A 20,724-nucleotide genomic window follows, 5' to 3' on the forward strand; every position below is an offset into this window, starting at 1 on the left:
CTTTGTAATGTAAGCTCTTCAGAAGGTACCCCAATGAGATTGACATTACTTTCATCTCATCATTCTCGTTCCGCATCATTTGAAACTCATCCACCAATTCCTACTCCTACAATATCTCTACTTCAAACCATTCCTTCAATTACAATGTATTATTTACAACAAGTGATGTATTTGTTACTCTACACTCAACACACATTACAGATGGCTACTGCTGGGTTTCAGCAATCATCTGAAATTTACACCATTTTGTTATCCAGGGTTTTCTATATTACCCTCTTAGCATACCATCCATTTCCTGCAATATATTCCTCCCCAAATGTCTCAACCCTAACGCAAAGCATCATGTAGTAGCCTCATCGCTTTGGCGACCTCCCCCCCCCCCTCTTTTTTCTAGTTCCCTACATGTACCTCATTAAAATGGATGACAACAGCTCCAGGGGCGAGTCGCTGGCCCACCTTTGACATTTTCAACACAGAGTCTCGGCAATGACAGGCAAATTTAGAATGGGCAGTCCAGTAGTAGTTCATGGTGTACATTGTACATGTAGGCCTACATTTACACAGTGGCTGTGGTGGAGAGAGTTTGGTTTTAAAGGCACTGGACACTATTTGTAATTTCTTCAAAATAATTGTTAAAAACCTACTTGGTAAATGAGCAATGAAGAGATGTTGATAGTATAAACCATTGTGAGAAATGGCTCCCTCATGTAGTTTTTGAGAAAGAGGTAATTTCTCACTTAAATAATAAAAGACTTCATGCCTGAAACCTTTTATTAGGCATCTGAAAGCCCATCAACTTGTGCAACAAGGGTGTTTTTTTCTTTTATAGTAATAATAACAATAATAATAATAAAGAGAAATTTATAAAGCGCAAAAACAATAGCAGAAATAGTCCCCCTCAAGGCGCTGGAAAAGAACAATTACAAAAAAATCTCTTGCAACTTTGATAACCAATTGAGCCCAAATTTTCCCAGGTTTCTTATTTTATGCATTGTTGGGATACACCAAGTGAGAATACTGGTCTTTGACAATTACCAATTGTGTCCAGTGTCTTTAAGAGGGATGATGCAGACTACATGGGCGTCGTGACGCTGATGATGTAGGATTGTTGTATTATGATAAACAGCTCGCTAGGACAACCCTGGAAAATCACATCAAGTGGAATATCATTTTTGATATATAAATTTGTAAACGCTGGCATGACGTGGAATGGAAAAATAAACGCAAAGTAATTTACAGCTAATTTATGTATTATTAGGAACTACATGATATAATAACAGTAATAATTTATTGAACTTATTATTGCTCTCTCTCTCCAGGACCAGCCTGTTCGAGAGCGCATAACAATTTATCATAATTCCAGTAAACAAATTAAAATTAATGATATCTTGTAGTTCAAACATTGGAATGACGTGGAATTGACAAATAAATGCAAAGTAATTTACAGCTAATTTATGTGTTGTTCAGCACTTCACGGTATCTTGTGTTTCAAACGCTGGCATAACGTGGATTTGACAAATAACCAATAATACACCAAATGCAAAGTAATTTATAGCTTGTTTATGTTACTCACCACAATATGATATATTGTATTTCATACTACAATGTGTGACGTCAAATATGGATTACATTGTTGCGTAATATTTAATTCACACACACTTAATACTTGCAATAGGTAATTTATAATCAATTTAAAATTTGACTGTTTTATTACAACAATCTCTTGGGCAACAAACAAGAAACAGAAAAAAAAAAACACAATTCCAACTGAAGACTTTAAACGTGGAATTTTATGATAATTTTCCTGATGTCTTTCCCAAAGTTGATTAACCTGTCACATGAAATAACCGTAATATGAATTTCGAAGGTAACTAATACCAGTTTACTGGGTTCATGATGCGTCTACTGTAGACGTCAAATGATGCATATGGTCTATGATTGGGAAGTATCTGTGTACAATATACGTAGTACAAGCGTCACTCAATAAAAAATGCGACAGATGGGGCAAATTGTGCATCCATGACATGAGATGTCTGCAATATACATTCAGTGTATTGGATAGTACTGATATTTAAACAGTATTCATCCGAAGAAATTAATCCTTAACTTAATGCTTCCGTATTAATGGGGAAAATTTTAAATCTACTGACTTTAAAAAAAAAAGTGTTGTGAAAATGCAGGCCTTGAAGGGGCACTTTTATATGAGGAAAATTTCTTGTTCTCATTCTTTCTGCATCTTTGTTCTTGGATTCTATTTTTTCAGATTCAGAGACAGAGAGAAATGCCCTGATGGAGCGAGTTTATCCCAAGCTTCGAGAACATTGCGCCCTCAACGGCTACGAGTTTGAGGCCATTGATCTTCACTGGGGATTGTGGGACCCTAAGCTTCAAGATGAACGATTTCTGGATCAGTGTTTACGAGAAATCAAACTTTGTCAGGCTACCTCGACTGGTCCCAACTTCATGGTAAGATTCTTGACCGGAATTGATAAGATATAAATTACAACTGTAGAACATTTAACTCTTTAACCCTGTCGCTTCCTAGAATGTTTTTTAAGTTGGGTGTGATCCCCGGCTAGACCGTTTGTGGCCGCTATGGGCATTTGGGTACTTTTTAAGCCGATTATGGCTGCTATGATTTTTGAAGGGTTAGGTTAATAAGGATTGATGTATTTACTTAATTATTATCATTTCTGTAGGTTTCAGTTTTGTGCTTCTCAATTTTATTCATGTGTAGATGGACATACAATGTAATAAGTACTGTCATCACACTGTGCAATATCCTAACCACGATACAGTGTAACCTTGAATTGAATACACACACAAATTCCAATCTAATCACAAAATAGTTTATCTTGTACACAGGATCAAATCTTTTCTTGGTTGAACCATATGAAACACTACTTTTTTCATTGAATTATTTGTCTTAATCTTATTTGTTTCATGAGCGGGACTCAAACTGAGTCCGAAGGGGTTTGCCCAAGTGTTTCTGGCAGTGGCTGCTGAATGTGCCACAGCACTTTGTAAACCCTTACAAGCTCCTGAATATATTGGTCTCATACTTTCACTCATGCAATTAAAGAACCCGTGTTAAAGTCTTTCTTTGTTCCATCCTCTTGAGTACCTTTTTGGTAGATACACGCACTATATAAAATTATTTGTTTTTATGTTTCTTTTCATTTATAACTTTTCCTTATTTACATTTCCCTGTCCGTTTCCATGAATCATTTGAAACGCTATCTTTCATTTAATTTGTTGTCTCAATCTGTTTGTTTCTTTTTCCACATTTACATTTCCCCATCCATTTTCCATCCCGCATCTTCACACACATTGCAGTCTTTCCTGAATATGAAGTACGACCGGTGTAAGACACCTGTTCGCGTCTTGGCCTCTGCGTTCGACCGTCTCCTCAAGAAAGTGGCCGGTGAAGAAGACAGGAGTCTACTGACTAAACACTACAGTCTGGACTCCAACGCCGTGCCGCCAGTCTACCTGTTCCAGGGGAGAGCAACGGAAGATGAGGCAGAGATGATTTGTGAAATCTTGAGGAGTTCCTGGGGAAAGGAGGAGAAGGAACGATACATGGCTTCTGGTGAGTGGAGACCGACGCCCTCAAAGGCTTCAACTTTCAGGCAGATTGCCAAAAACACCTTCATTAAGCCGTGTTCATTCCAAGAAGTTTTAGGACTGTTTAATAGTACCTGCCATATTTTCAACAGACACAAACTCATTGGTTCACTTTTTGAACGTATCTTTTATACTTTGTTGACCCTTTAGTGTGTGCAAAGACATAATACATGTATTCGGGGGTTACAGTCCAATGTATCGAACCATTCATTTGTGCACTTTTTCGTTCTCATTTGGGTGGCAAGAGGTGGAAGGCAAAGTTCTGAGCGGCCGATGGGGGAAAGTATTTACTCTTTAACAATTTGTTACCCATTAATGTTTTTTTACATTTTAATTTGAGTTGGCAAATCAGGATGTTATATTTCAGCAGTAAAGGGAGCTTTCATTGGAAAATCTCAAAGACAATGGGGATGTTTTGAAGGGATATGAAGGCCAAGACCAGGGGCAACAGAAGCTTGAGTATGTCACCAATTAGTTGATGTGAAATGATCAGCATTTTCGCATCATCAATAGTAAATTTCTTTTGTTTTGAATTTGTCAGTTGCTGAGATGGAGATCGACGAAGGTGTCTTTTGTCCGACGAGCGTCAGCGATGCGGTCATCTGGCTCCACCGCCGCTTCACTCGCATCGATCACAACGACGAGACGGCCAGCATCTACCTCGACCTCTCACCAGACAATAAAGAGGCGGACACTCACTCTCATGAGCAACTCGCTCAACTCACCAAGAGACTGGTTGCCAAGGTCAACGAGGGAAACTTTTTTAAGTTTGACATCCCGTGGAGCCCTAAGGGACTCGACCCAGATGGGATCTCCACCCACGCTAAATACATCGATGAGGTGTGCCTGAAGACGCAACAGATGCTGACGGAGTTGATCGACAGGGCAATAGCGGAGAGGATGGAAGAAGATGTAATGGCTAAGAGTAAGTTTTGAATCCAGTTTTCTTATTTATTTATTTATTTGTTTCTTCTTTGGACTGCATTGCTCATTGAGTGGTAACTTCTGGTTCCACATGGGTCCCATATCAGTATCAAATGTTTTTTCCCTTTTTCCCTCCTTTTTTTTCTTTTTGTTTTTGGTTATAGTATTTCTTTAAGCAGGACTCTCTTTTTCACATCCGTTTTACTTGATTCTTTCCAATAGAATAAATAAAAATGTATGTACAGAAACTGTATTATACAAATATTGACTGCTTTGAGTGCTATGGTTAAAACTACGACTCCCGAGGTGATGCCTGGAGTGTTCTATTTTCCCGAGGCGCAGCTGAGGAAAAATGGAACGGTTTGGGGATCACCGAGGGAGTCGTAGTTTTAACCGCAGCACGAGTAAAAGCAGTCAACATTTGTTTTATAACACCCCAACAGACTATTTATCATCCTCGTACACGTAGCATACGTACGGACATTTCAGATACACAGATGCACAACTGAGTTGGTTCGAGGTGGGTAAAAAGATGTCTGGGTACCGCGCGCGCAATGTAATAGTCTTTACTATTGCATGGCAAACGACTATCACACAAACGCCGGGTTTCTAGAAAAACTAAGACATATCATGTGATGCGCTCTAAACCAATGAAAAGGCAGAATTTTGGTAAGGGTGTTATAAACATTTTTATTCAATGTCTATGATTTTTGGGAAAGGGAAATGCATTCTTTATCACTATGCTTGTACATTATTGCATGCTGGAAACCTTTTGTAAACTATTTGCAGACTTCTAATGATGTTAGAGTCTTTTAGTCTCAAGCCATGTCGTACTGGGCAATCTTAACAGGCAGTTTAGAAGCAAGAACATAATTTTATCAACATCAAAAAGAAACACTTTGGCAGAATGTTTTGGAGACATTTTCCTGCCAGTGTCTTTCTGTCCCCAAGCAATTGCAATGTACAGTGTACGTTGAAATTGAAACATTCATGTAATCAATTGAAACACAGCAATTTAAATTTTCTTGTTAGAAGTGCCCCTTAGCAAAGGAAAATTGCTATGCCTCTTCAAGAATGAAATTCAAGGTCTGTATATTAGATTGCCTTTAACCGTCTGCCTGTAAATTGCTATGTGTATACATGGTCCGCATTACCCATAGTCTATTGCCCAATTGCCCATTTGAAATAGACAGTATCTGTCTTTCATGTGCATTTTAAAGACATTTTAACATTCCTTTTTCTACAAATCTTAGGTCTTTTTATATATTTGTTGTGTGCATGGAGTTAACCATCAGAAATCTCCCTGTATTAATCACTTGATAAATTGGAATTTCTTTTTTTTCCCTTTTTTTTTTCTTTCATTGGACCACTGTAAAGGGAGATTAACCCATAGATTAATTTTGATTAGACCGGATCTAAAAAAAAAAAAAAAAGAAGAAGAGATTTTTACCTGTAAAATCATAATTATCGACCGGCGACTATAATACGAGCATGATTGAAATGAATACGATCCACCCAGTGCAACGGTGACGCTTTAATAACTTTTGCTACGATGATTCTTGCATAAAGCTCATCTTGCCGATAATCTATCCTACACGCCGGCCGGGCCGCAGCAATAGCCCAGCAAAGAGGAGTGGGACTTAACATAATGGTATTAAAGAGCGACACACATACTAATGTAAACCTCAGGCCTAGTGTAGTCATCATCATTAGCTTTGCCTACCCCCCCCATCTCCCTCGGAACCTGGAGTACGAGAGGAAGGCTCTCTATACCTGCAGGTGCTAGCCATTAGCTGAGGGGAGCGTATCTCAAATGGATCTCGGTGCTCAAATGATGACCTAGAATGGGTTGATGCGGCGATAAGGTGTGCCTTGTGGGACGTGGTATAGATTGACAAATGTTGCCCAATGAAGACGATATTTTTTTGCGTACACTGCAGGAGAAATTTTTCATGTATTGTTATCGACAGTTCTGTTTGCAATCAGAATAAATTTAATTTGGATGATTTTTATATGCTTTATACTCCAAATGATGAGGTATTTTATGTAGAATGGGTTTAACCTAGAATGGTTTGACGCAGCAGTAAGGTGTGCCTTGTGGGACGTGGTATAGATTGGCGAATGTTGCCCGATGAGGAGAATATTTTTACGTACACTCTGGATTGTGTGATGAGTTTATCCTTCAAGAATATCAATGATTATATCAATAATTATGTTTGCAATCAGAGAAGTTTAATTGGGTACATTTTTGTTGCTTTATACTTTCAATGATGAGGGTATTTTATGCACACTCTGGATTGCATGAGAAATTTATTCTTTACGAATATCGATTATATCCGCAAAATCTGTTTGCAATCAGAATAAATTTAATTGAGTTCACTTGAGATGCTTTATACTCCAAATGATGAGGACATTTTTACGTACACTCTGGATTGCATGACTATCAACAATTCTGTGCAATCGGAATAAATTTAACTGGGTTCATACTACCAATGATGAGGACAATTTACATAAAATGGGTTTAACCTAGAATGGTTTGACACAGCAGTAAGGTGTGCCTTGTGGGACGTGGTATAGATTGACGAATTTTGCCTGATGAGGAGAATATTAATTGTACTTATGTGTACGCTCCGAATTGCATGATAAATTTATCCCGTTCATATATCGATTATATCAACAATTCTGGTTGTAATACAAAAAGAAAGCGGGCAGGGACAGTAAACATATTTTGTTTTTACTTCGCTTGATTTAGTCCTTGTAATAAATTAAATTAGCAATTATATTTATTTTGGTTTTCATGGAAAATGCAAGTATTCTGTGAATTTATGGGGGGAAAAACACAAGAGGTTGTGCATTATTGGGTTATGGTAATGGAATGGTTCTGCAAAATAAATAAACAAAATTGTTTTTTGGGGTCTTCAAATTTAATGACATGATTTCACAGAATATTTCATAATTGAAGATGATTTGTTCAGGGTTTTTGACTTGAAGGTTGAAACCTTCAATATATCAATATTATACTTGCAGGATGAATATTTGATTTTTTTTTCTCTGACCAATGTTTTTTTTTTTTTTTTTTTTTTTATAAAGCTGTGTGTTCCGGAGACTTCATCATTTCGCAAGGTGCCCTTTTTTCTTTTCTTTGTTTTGCAGTGCTCAGTAACCATACGTTATGATGAGTAACACCAACTTAACAATAAATTTAATATAACATTTCTTTCCACTTTCATATCTGCAGGAAGATTTTTGTTTTTTTTGCACTTCATCATTACTAACTATGAAATGTTAACAAATTTTCAGCATGTTCTAATCTTCATTCCCATTACTGATATTCCAAGTATTAACAAGTGAGATTCTGTTTTTAATTAACACAAAACTTTAACACCGCTTTGGTAATTTTGTTCAACAAACTCGAAGGAGGATCATCACTATGAATGTGTATCATGTTTATTGAGAAGTTTTAACAACTAGAGTGTTTACAAGTAACATGCGTGTTTGATTTTCAAATAAAAACACTCTCTGCCATGTTTATAGACTTTGTATTTGAAGGTAGGGTCATAGATTGGTAAATACTCCAATAATTAATTACCATTAAAACTTACTTAGTGAGAAGCACTGCAGCTGTTTATAGTATAAATAAATTTGAGAAAGGCTTCCCTTCAAGGATGGTTTGGAAAAATTTCACCCTTCCAAAAAAACATTTTAATCTGAGGAGCGATTCATGCATGAATCGTTTCTCAGATTTCTTGTGTCCGTTTGCGAATGCTGTGGCCAGAGATGCGGTTGGTACCTGGGCCCAATTTCATAGAGCTGCTAAGCACAACAATTTGCTTAGCATGAAATTTCTTCCTTGATAAAAACAGGATTACCAATCAAATTTCCATTTTGCTGCATATTGCTTGTTTACTGGTATTCAGCTGTTGTTTGCTTATCCTCAACTCAACAAGTCGGTTATCGGTTGGTCTGAACAGCATCGTCACTGCGCTTAACCGAACACGCAAAAACGCTCAACCGATAACCAATGTTTCTGGTTCAGGCACTCAGTGTGACACATGTTGCACTTTTTTGCTACTTTCTCAACTGAAAGTTTCAAATGGTGACTTTTATTCTGCTGGCGAAAACTCTTTCTATGACCCTATCTTTGTGTTTTCCTTCCTCCATGCTTTAACAAACTAAAAGGATTGTTCACTCGGATTATTTGTTCAGCAAGCCCTTTTCAGCAGTCCCCTTTCCCTGAATCAAAATTAACCCTGCAGATTTTAGTCTATTGGGGGCCCTGCTGATAGCCACAGGGGTGTTAGACCTGGGTATAAACACTGGCCCTTAAGTCCATTATCCGCTACTGCATGAATTCCTTAAAAGCAACAACACAACTTTTTCAAATGAAAACAACAACAAGGTATCTACTGTGGAATCGGTTTTGAATCTCTCGGAGTGAGATCTTGAGGGATTCTGTGGTCCACTTGAGATTCGAACGAGTCGGTTGTTTTTCTGACTTTTACTGCGATCTGTTTTGAGTTTTATAATCTCGTAAGACTTCAAACTTGGAGTCTCTTAATGCTTGAGCTACATCGTTTTCTTTTGAGACCCCCGGATGAATTCAACAACTTCAACTTCATCTTCTCATAGAGAGATGACAGAAAGTATCAGTAAATAAGATTTCTCCAGAAGTGCGAAGCCACATTAAGGAAATACTGGTTATTGTTCTCTATGAAAAGTACACTTAACTGTTGGGTTATCGCTGGCTCTAACTACATTACAAGTCAGTTTCAAGTCGTGTAAGTTTAGCAGGTGGCCAATAACCCCAGGTTACTACAACGGAACTAGACTTGAAGCTAGACTTCTTCATTGGTTTTGTTTGCACTGAAAGGACCTCTACGAATAGTAACCTGGAACTCAAAAACCTATTACCCATTTTGTGTACACTGAAGTATAATGCCATACAGGACGATTCACAATGTACTCTACTAATCTTAACCTTATTATGATTAATAATACTAAATAATAATCTGGGTTTGCACCTAACCTTTTAAGTAACTGCCAGCAGGACCAACAAGCTTTTTTTACTAATCCATCGTCTTTTCCACTGGTTGATCTTTCAAATGAAAATAATAATGCTTTTTAACACTAAACTAGCCAGTCAGACCACTATGAGAGAATTCTGACAGGTCCTCGGGTGTTTTGACTGAGTATTTGACCAGCGGACCATTGATTGAAAGGGAGAAAGCTGAAATTAATAACAAGCTGGCGTTTATAGAACAAAGCTCTAGGATTTGTCAAGCGCAGATCAAAAATCAAAATAAAGAAGGCCAAAAACAAACCACCCCAAAACGCTGTTGACAAATCTTTCTAAAGTGTTCATACACTTAACTTACATTAATGCTAAATGTTGCATTTATCATTTGGAGAAATGTGTCATCATAGGATTGCTATATTGGGCCTTTTGAAAGACACAAGTTTTGCTTTCAATTGGTTGCAGAAAGTTGACAAAAATCGTAGATGGACTCTAATTCAGAGTTAATGCTAAAGACCTAAAGCCAGCACTTTGAAAATGTACTCCATTAATTACCGATCGAGACGGCTCAATATCAAACCTTTTTTAATTTTCTTATGGACAGCCAAAAACATAAGGTCAATACAATATATTCATGTAATATAATTTTTTCAAATTTCAGAAGATGTGAATTGAAATGTTAGTTAAATCTTTCGTTGTACTTTTCAATCCTTCTTTCAGAAACGCATCGGAGGTTGTACCACGAACTCCAACATCACACTCTATTATGCCAGCGTCACTCAGACACATTCCACGGTCAGTCCAACCTCCTGAGCTGCATCCGAGAGTACCTCAGCAGCGACACCCAGTCTCCTCTGATCCTCCACGGAGGGACGGGATGCGGGAAGAGCGCCCTCGCTGCAATGTCGGTCAAGCTGTGCAGTCAAGTGTTACCGCACAGTGCCTGCGTGGTCAGGTTTGTTGGAGCTACCCCGGAGTCGTCTACACCGAACCAACTGCTGAGGAGTGCGTGTGAGCAGATTGCATACCTGTATGGTGAACATATATCTGTTGCATCAAAGGTAAGGGGCAATTCAAATTTGTTAATGTTTAAAAATTCAATTTTTCTTTTCGTAAATAACTGTGATGCCGCCTAAGCGCCAAAATATTTTGTGAATATTCCGAGATGTGAGTGTTTTTTTTGGTTTTTTTTTCAATCAAAGTTTTTTTTTCAAATTCTTGCTGTTTGAATTATTTATCATTTCTGTTAAATAATGGTAAAGGTTGGCTAAGAAAAATCTACTCCACGATTGTATTCTACTATCGCGGAGTAGATTTTTCTTAGCCAACCTTTACCATTATTACCATTGTTACCATTAGTCTGCGATAGTAGAATATATAGAAATACAAGTTCTCAAAAGAACATTATCTACGCGGCAAGTAGATATACACATGGTGGTACTGCAAACTGAATAATAAGATGAATATCAATACAACATTTTTATATTATTTTGCTCAGATATTCTCTCAAAATGCAAGTTTTAATAAGAGGTAAACCTGATTTTGGTTTTGGACTATTTTTTAACCAGGGAGCTAATCGGTTAAGCAAGGACTTACCAACTCTGCTGAAGCGCGTGACTGAACACCGCCCCCTAGTGGTGGTTCTTGATGGCATTGACCAGTTTGCCTCATCTGGGGATGCCACAGCTGCATTTAACTGGATCCCGGACGTACTACCAGAGAATGTCAAGATGATTCTTACAATGAGAAGCAAAGACTTTGAAGGATTTAGTCATCTCAAGGTAAAGCGCCCCGCCCCTTCTTTTCTTCCCTCTTTCCAACTTTACCACCCTCATGTCTCAAGGTTTCAATCTCCTACCTTTTTAAGATCATTAGTGCATTTTATTGATTTCATAAAATTGTTTTTTGGCGTATTTTGGAGCCCCTGGTAAATGGAGTTAGTTGATCGAGAGTGGTCCTCAGAGTTATTGTTGGCAAAAAGAAACATTCAGTTTCCAAGAAAAACATTCACTTGTGGATCTTGATGAATGTTTTCAACCTTATTTACGATTTTTCACTCAACGAGTATGAAACTTCCCTTAAAGCACTGAGTCGAAGATTTGACACTTGTGTACTTACTGCATCTATGAAATTCCTTTCGTTTCTAAGACAATGCAAATAAGGTGGTAATGTTAGCAATCAAAAAAACGTCTTACAGGAGTCTGCACCTCAATCTGAAAAGTGTTCCTTGAAGTGTAGAAGTTTAGACTGTAAACAAGAACAGACATGTAACCTCATGTATTGTTGTTTTTATGTAGAAATTCTTCTTTTTGTTTTTTGTTTTTTGTTTTGACGACAGAGTTTATTGCGGGACAGCGCAAGCTTTGTGGAGGTACCCCAACTGTCCGGAAAGGATTCCACCAAGATGGCTGACGGTCTGCTCAAGAGTCATGGGAGAACATTGAGTGATACACAGTCTCAGTTACTACGAGAGGCTGTCAGTGGTTGCCCCACGCCACTCTTTGTGAAATTAGCATGTCACGATGCCTGTCAATGGCGTAGTTACGATGACAACAGCAAGACAACGTTGCAGAAGGACATAAGTGCTCAAATGAACATGTTCTTTGATAGAATAGAACAGAGATATGGTAAAACGGCAGTCAGTCATTCTGTGGGATATTTATGTGTAGCGCGAGATGGTCTATCAGATGCAGAAATGAATGACTTATTATCCTGCGATGACGCAGTACTAGATGAGGTCTACTCCCGCAAGAGACCGGTGCTACGCAGGGCACCAACGTACTTGTGGGTCGCCATTTGTCAAGAGCTTGCGCCGTTTCTCTTGGAGCGTGTAGTTGACGATCGCTATTTGAGAACTTGGGCTAATGTCTGTTTGAAGGAGCTCGCCGTGAAGCGATACGTGTCGAGCTCACAGACCAGAGTACAGCTACAGAAGAATATCTTGGACTACTACCAGAGTCGTTGGGCAAAGAATAAGAAGAAGCCTTTCGTTAAAGAAGGGGGAATCGAAGTTCTTATGGATAGGTTTATTTTACCGCAGCCCTCAATCTATGGTACCTTCCCAAACAGGCGAAGGTACAGAGAACTTGTGTACCACGCCTTCTGTAGTGGAGAGAAGAAATTCGCCGACAAGTATATATGGGATATAGAGTGGTTCCGAAGCAAGTTAGAGCATAATGATGTGTACAGTGTAATGGAAGATGTGGTACTAGCCCAAAGTAAAGACAACAATAACTCGGACTTGCAGATGTTGATGGAGTTTCTTCAACTGTCTGCGTATAGCTTGTCCACCGACGGTGCTCAGCTATTCACACAGCTGAGACAACGTCTTAGTGGTGGTGTCCTCGAGAAGAAGGGATCCATCTACCCTAAGATGCAACAACTATTTAAGCAGGCTGCTAAGCCCCCAGTGTGCAATTTTGTCCCGTCGAGGGACTGTTTACTTAAACTAGATGCCAAGTCCCCGGATGAACCCACGACGACACCCAAGCATATCTTCTCCGGGTTGTTCAGGATAACGACGAGCAACACGTATATGGTTTCAGTCGCAACAGACGTAGGAGAACTCAAAGTCTGGAATATCACAACACAAAAGTGCGTCCGAACATTACGCAACCTGACGAGTCCGCGCGATGTGCGCTTCATCGACAGCCATCGTGTGGTCGTACTGTGCAACCGAGAACTTCTCATCTTCAACATCGATACGGGTAGCTTTGAAACCAAGTTGAAAGGCATCATGAATCAGAAGATGCCGTACTACGCCATGAGCGACAACGAGCACGTGGTGGCGCTCTCGCGCAACCGAATGTACGTCAATATGATCAACGTGACCAGCGGGGATGTGGTGTCCACGTTTAAAGTCGGCGAGGATCGTTTTCTGAACAGCCTGTTAGTCAGCGCCAACGGCCACCGTTGTGTTTGCGGAGACGATACGCAGAAACCGAGTCCTCTCCTAGTGTGGGATCTGTCGGCGAGGAAATTGATTCATGATTTCAGGATTAATCAGCATGAGTTTGTGACCAGAATGGCGGCAATCTCTAACGATGGTCACTATGTAGTCTCTGTTATCAAGGTCAGTAATTATACCAGAACTCAATTTCATAGAGCTACTTAAGCAGAGAATAATGCTGAATAATTTTCTGTTCTAGAAAAAACAAGCAGAATACCAGTTGCAAATAGTACATGTGACATGGTATTCTGGCTGGTAATCTTATCCTAGAAGCCATTTTTTTGTTGTGCTTAGCTGCTTTTGTGCTTTAGCAGCAGCGCTGAATGGAACCCATTGTATTTAGAGAAGAGAAGGGGTTTGCGTCTTTGTTCCTGGTTTGATTAGCTGCATATTGTGCCACAGCACCTTGTAGTAAACCATTACATGGTGCTATCAGGAAAATACTGATTGTTAAAGCTCCTTGAGCGTCACTGGATATAAGCGCTATATATAAGAAGCCACTTTTATTATTATTTGCCTACCTTCTTTTACCAGGAACTGGATGACCCAAGCCGTAACTTCATCATCGTGTATGACCTCCAGAGTGGTCAACAATTCAAGAAGTGGAAACCACTGGCTAATACAACCTGTGTGGCCATCTCATCAGAGGGTCAGTGTGTGGTCAATGGGTGTGAGGATTGCTCCATCTTGGTCTGGGATCTAGCTTCGGGATCACTCAAGTAAGGACCATGGGTTTATCATCATCAATGTACCTAGAAACCCAAGCAGTTCAAAGTTTAATTTTAGTTCAATGCATATTTTATGAGACTTTGAAAGCTGAAGAATCGTCAACTTGTTTATTGGTTTTGTTATGCTATTTTTGCATCAGGGATAAAAGAAAATTAAAAACTCAAACTTGTTTTTACCCGAGTTATGTGAAGAAAAAAAAAATCCAAAGGCAAATCGCTCAGTGGGATTTAAACCCATGAATCTTGCATTGCTAGAGCCACTAGCTCGGTGGTCTAGTGGAAAGAGATCTGCTCATCTATGCAAATGTTCTGGGTTTTAATCCCACCCAAGTGATTTGCCTGTGGTTTGTTTTTTCCACTGAAATCAGAGGAAAGTATCGAGTATACAGTCCTTAATTCGCATTAGTGTAAGGGTAAAAACAAATTATATTATTGACTGATAATAATCAACACTGAAATGTGTCTTTAATTCAATAAGGTTAATACTTGAAGTTAGAGATTTGATCATTCTGTATCCATTCTATTTAATCATCAGGTACACGCTCTACGGTCACACCCATACAATAGACAGCATCTACTTGAGTGAAGATGGAAAGAGATGTGTTAGCAACGATTCCACAAAGATGGATAGAAGCGTAAGGATGTGGGACCTACAACAGGGTAAGATTTTGACCTCTAACTGAACCATCCTAAAAATATAAAAAAATTAAAACAGGGTTCTCCCTTAACTGGCCAAATGCTAAGTGGTGTGGCTGTCTAGTTCAGTGTTGAAAAGCATAGTAAAAGATATTAAGAACAAAGTTTGATGACAATCAACTCTTTGAATCTGTCTCCAGGTACAAGCATTGCGACATTCACCCCAGATTACCCAATCAGCTGTTGTCAAATCTCGGCCAGCGGGGACTGCGCTGTGATTGGTTTACCAGGTCATGCCTCCATCATCACGCTCTGGTTGCGTTCTAAAGACATCGACACCACTAGGGAAGATAAGAAAGTCTACGGCGATGCCTCCAGGACCGGCAGCGAGTTTGATATGAGCAACGTCAACTAAAACAAAAAATAACTAACAAAATTGTAGTTAAAGAATTCTGTAGTTAATAAAGTCTCGGTAACTCAATCCTCGTCAGTGAGTATCTCTTGTGGCTAAAAAATCTGTAAAATTAAAGCTTGTTTAGATAAAAAAAAATTCCAGAGGAATGGACGCAGCAAACTTAAACATGTTTTCATTCTATGCTATGCATGAAATAAACTGTTGGGGTTATTTTTCAGTTGGCACTATCATTGGGAAGATCCAGAGTTGAAAAAGTATTGTAAACGTTGACACAGTTCCAAATCTAAAGAAGATTTTGGCCATAAAACCTCAATTCACATTAACTCTATATCAAGTAACTATCATGTATACGATCTATTTGCCAACCCTTTGTTTTTTAATAACACACCTTATTCATCCCTATATCTGCAAAGAATTGTGAAATTTAAGAGCTGTCAAAACAGAAAAAATTTCAGAAGTAAGATTACCTACAGCAAAAAAAGGCATCTTTGTATCTGCAAAGGGTAGCCTTAAAGAGCTGGATAACACATGAACAAATATATAAAGATATGTCAAGCAAAGTGCACGGTGACACTCAATGCCACTTGAACCTGAAAAACAACCACCTTTAGGAAATTCATGAGCACTTAACTGGTAACTAAGACAAAATGCACAGCAGACGGAACGGAACAAGATCCAAATAAGAGAGTGTTTTATTATCCGCTGACGGCAAAAGATCTAAAGATTGTTTCATCCTTTGGATCTTGTTGCATGGAGTGTTTTAAAGGTAAAAGCAAATGCATTAATTGCATGAATGATTTTGTCCAGCCATGCATGTAACTCTGTCATCATCGTGTCCATGTGTGGATACCAGTATCGTTGAATAGTCAATGCTAGAGTTTGTGGTTTGGGGCCCAGACTATATGCCTTATATTTTAAAAGGGTTGCAAGTATGTTTTTTATTTTAAGTTCAAACAATCTTGAGAAGTGCTGTGTTTTTTGCTGGTGAAGAAGAATTTCCTGGTCATTGTAATGAAGTGTTTGGGAAAACATTAATGTCTGAAAAAAAAATGTATTTGTTTGACGAACAAATATTGTCTCTTTTTAAGTGGATTCAATTTTTATGAAAGTAGGTGTGCTATTTGATAACACACGCAGTGTTTTAATGGGCAAATATTTTGCTCCATTTCTATTGTACAGTACAAAACAATATTACTATTGCTGATAGCTGGAAATTATGGTAAGGTACAATGTAGATTTGTTGTGTATATAGTTATTTATAGATTGCAGATTGTAGGTAGCTGGGGCCAACTTTATATAGCTGCTTTTTTAAGTACAAACTTTGCTTCGTAGCACCAAAATAGCTGGCTTTTTTAACACATGTTACTGGCCAAAGTTCCATGTCATAATTGCTTGTGACTGGTATTTAGCTGTTGTTTACTTAGCATAACAATTGAGTGGAGTCTTGGCCGATAATCTGATTTTACTAAGCAAGGATTTTTTTAGCTTAGGCAAATTTTGTGCTTGCGCAGCTTTATGAAATTGGGCCCAGGTTGTTTCAGAGCAGACGTTATTCCTGTAAAAAAAACTAGATGCTGCCGATTTAATGGGAAAAAACCCTTGTAAATATGATTGTGTGGGCGTGCATGTGGGGATGTTTGTGGGGGTGCAGGTTGTGAACGTCATTTACCAGGCAATATTGTCATTGTACTAGCTTTTGAATTTTATCTCTATGTCAGGTACTTGTATTTTTGTATATTAAACAAATTCAGTGAAAATCTAGTCTATTTGGTGACATTTGGTGACATTTTTAATATGACATGGACGTGTAAAGCAAGCAACTAGTGAAATAGTAAAATGACGCGTGTTTTAGTATATAAAAAAAGTGTGTTTAGCATCAAACAGAAGTTCTTACAGACACTGAGGGACGTTGGCATGCTAAGGTGACAGCAGAAACACCAAATATTATCCACTTATTACATAGTTCTGAGCATGTGCAAACATCCGAGATCAGTGGATTCACCAGGGCCCAATTTCATAAAGCCTGTAAGCACAAAAATTTGCTTAGCATGAAATTTCTTCCTTGATAAAAACAGGATTAAAAACCAAATTTTCAATTTGTAGCACATTGCTTGTTACTGGTATTCAGCTGTTGCTTGCTTATCCTGAAAATCATGTGGAAATTTGGTTGGTAATCCTGTTTTTTTTTAAGGAAGAAATTTCATGCTAATTAAATTTTTGTGCTTACAGGCTTTATGAAATTGAGCCCTGGGCCCCATTTCATGGCTCTGCTTACCATAAGCAAAGAACCGGTTGTTAGGGAAGCTGGGAATTCTTACATCATAATTTTGTGGGTTAGCCATGAGTTTTTGCTTGTGGTGTGCATAATCCATGTTACTAAACTAGGCATTTTTTGCTTACACAGCTAGCGCAGAAATTCACGCTTGCATGGTAAGCGAAGAAGGTGATCCAGAATTTGACGGTAAGCCGAGCAATGAAAATGAAAGCCAAGCAATGAAAATAGAGTAGGCCCTGATTCATGTATTAGTCTACTGCCACCTAGTGTCCCAAATACAGTGGTCAGGACCCAATTTCATAGAGCTGCATAAGCACAGCAAACTGCTAAGCTCAAAATAATTATGCTTACCGGAATACGGTTACCAGCCAAAAAAACCATGTCACATGTACAATTTGTGACGGGAAGCCTGCTCATTTCTGTTCAGCAATTGTTAAGCAATGTTTTCTGCTTAAGCAGCTCTATGAAATTGGGCCTAGTATTTTGATGCAATAGTTGCGTCATTTTACAGAGCTTTTTAGTTGTACTTCTAGTTGTGATGTCATCTTTAGTGTTGTCCATTTCCATTTAGGTGGGTGTGTCCACATTTTAAGTAGATAGGCATGGTTTGGTCATGACCCAAGGTCATCTAAAAGGTCAAATACCAGTCAACCATAATGATAAACTAGAGTAGCTTGATTGTCATTACTAAACTATTATTACATCTGTGACCTTTGACCTAGGTCATTATCCGAGACCCACTGATATGAGGACAAAAGCGTGCCGAGCTTAGATATTTTTAAATAGCAAAAGCGAGTTACCAGCCAAATTGCAATGTTTTGTGTGTTGATGTAGGTGGTTCCCTGCTGCTTAGTTAAGTTTCTTCTCAGCAAGTCAATGAACTTTGACTTCCCCAAAAATAATCTCAAATTACAAAACGCATTTATGTAAATGTCTTGCAAAAACGTATGATTTTTTTGACAGGGATTCAAAGCCTTAACGTATACATTGGTATGAGTAAGTCCAATATTGACCTACCGGGTTCAGAAGAACTTTTTTTTACTCTCATCCAGTAGACTTTAAAGAGAGAAGGGCACACTTTTGTCACAGTGTGAACTTTTAAAAGGGAAATGACAGATCAAAGTGCCACTATAATGAATATATTGCATCTGGTCGGTTGACGTTGTTCCTACTTTATTTGTACTTTACAATTGTCTTTATTTGTCGTCATCTGAAAGAATTATAAGAAAAACTTTTTACGTTGTAATTAATATTATTTATATTGCCCGATTTGTACAGTAAAATATGCTGTGAGCATTTCATATGGTCTGAATTGCTCTAAAACTACCTCAAGAAACATAAGGAAAAAAATGAAAAAAGGGTGTCATAAAAAGGGGAAAAGGTGTAGAGATACACAACTTTTAAAATTTGTTGCCAACATTGCAGGCTTTGGACACTAGAGGGCAGTACGCTCAACTGTCCTTATATCTTTCATCACGCTCAATTTGAAATGTATTGCACACACATTCCTTGCTAGGCCTGCTGGGCTACTTAATTTTGGACTTTCTTAACATTAGGTAGCAATATCTAGTGAAGTCTATAGTTTGGACAGGCCCCCCCAACTGAACAAAAAATCTTAGGTTGGGGTCAAATGATGTGATGTTTTTAATTAACCTCTCGAAAAAGACTCTGCTAAGGTGGAAACATCAGGCCATTAACTACGTTTTGTTTTTAGTTAGCAAAAACAATTAAAATCCCCAAATTGGCTCAACTATTATTACTTTGTTTTGAAGGCTTTTACTGACAATTTTAAAATGTTGGAACAGAAATGAAACGTTTGATGGGTCCAGCTTACGCACAGTACTCGTCTATTTATGGATTCCATTGCTTCTAAAAGAAGTACAATTTGAAATGTACTCATTGTATAAATAAAAAAAGGAAATCAGATATTTTTTTAGGAATTTCTTCTTATTAAGAACACAGTCCTGCAAAGCTTAACAAAGACAACATAAAGAAATTGAAAAGCCAATCAATAATCGGTAATCTTAATAAATCTGTCCTAGGGCCAATTTCATAAAGCTGTTAAGCAAAAATACTGCCTGACAAATTTCTTTGCTAAGCAAGCATTTAGTGGGGCACCAGTCAACACAGTAACCTCAATGTAATTTTGGCGGGTAACCTATTTCTGTTAAGCAACACTTTTCTTTGCTTAGCAAGTTTTTGTGCTTAAAGGCTTTATGAAGTTGGGCCCTATTGTAATCAGTCTCTGGTGATATTGGTAGTGTTAAATTATGTATTAGAGACACATAGTTATTAAACTTGGACAAATTATGACAGGATATGAAGAACCATCAAAGTAAAGTGGAAACACTTAATTCTTTTATCCCATTTTTAATGTAGATAACGTACTATTATATAACAGTGTTTTCTCCCAGAAAAGCGTGTCATAGCTATTGTTGTTTATTGTGTCTGTAAAATATGGTAATATTTACCATTTTATTTCTCAATCATTGCGTTTGTCTTTTGTTTCCAAGTTCCCCCTTCCCTCTATTCCCAACTCCGCCGCCCCCCTCCCCCCATCTTCAACCCCACCTCCTTCTTTCTTTGTGCTGAATTAATGTGGAGCTAATACATTCCAAAAAACTTAATAACATTTTGACTTCAGTGTGGACATTTTTTGCACGTTGTACACGTGCATTGCTAGACAAAGTGATAGCTGTATGCAGTGTGTTCATTCTACGTGTAATAATAAATGAGAAAATAATATCAAATCATTTGTGAGGTTGTTTTTTATTGTGTGTTGTTGAGAGCGTTTGCTTAGTGCAATAAGAACAATATTTACTCAATCATCATCTTTTTCGTGCATTCAAAACTAATGTGTGGGGTGATGAAATATAGCAGATGAAATATCTACATGTACACGCATGAGGAAGGGACAGGGTAATTTGGGGACTACTCTGCCACAACATCATTGACAGGGACACCACTCAAAATAGAAGAGAAGTGGCGGGTCTTTACTAATTTAATGTGACTATGATGTTATGCTGGTTATTATATTCCGAGGGGTGGCATTGCAATACAATATTAAAAGGTAATAACACAAAGATAGCCTACTTTTGTTTAAGCACTCAAATTGCAATCAAGTATTAAAGTATAAGTGGACCTTGCTACAAAGTA

At 38.1% G+C, this 20,724-nt stretch overlaps 1 protein-coding gene across 5 annotated transcripts in view; it reads left to right on the top strand.

The window, feature by feature from the left end:
- LOC139934341 (NACHT and WD repeat domain-containing protein 2-like) overlaps positions 1–20,491 on the top strand; it is a 62,222-nt gene extending 41,731 nt beyond the window's left edge. For 4 of the 5 annotated variants that reach the window (XM_071928518.1, XM_071928519.1, XM_071928522.1 and 1 more), the window contains 10 exons: positions 2,264–2,466; positions 3,337–3,592; positions 4,169–4,552; positions 7,642–7,674; positions 10,286–10,626; positions 11,134–11,346; positions 11,904–13,637; positions 14,049–14,233; positions 14,778–14,902; positions 15,079–20,491. In XM_071928518.1, the coding sequence (XP_071784619.1) occupies positions 2,264–2,466; positions 3,337–3,592; positions 4,169–4,552; positions 7,642–7,674; positions 10,286–10,626; positions 11,134–11,346; positions 11,904–13,637; positions 14,049–14,233; positions 14,778–14,902; positions 15,079–15,293 (3,689 nt within the window). In that variant the 3' untranslated portion in view covers positions 15,294–20,491. The remainder of the gene's footprint in view (positions 1–2,263; positions 2,467–3,336; positions 3,593–4,168; positions 4,553–7,641; positions 7,675–10,285; positions 10,627–11,133; positions 11,347–11,903; positions 13,638–14,048; positions 14,234–14,777; positions 14,903–15,078) is intronic. The other variant, XM_071928520.1, reaches the window with a different exon arrangement.
- The last annotated feature ends 233 nt before the right edge of the window (positions 20,492–20,724 follow it).

The sequence above is a fragment of the Asterias amurensis genome, chromosome 3, assembly GCF_032118995.1.
Source record: "Asterias amurensis chromosome 3, ASM3211899v1".
NCBI classification, from domain to species: Eukaryota; Metazoa; Echinodermata; class Asteroidea; order Forcipulatida; family Asteriidae; genus Asterias; species Asterias amurensis.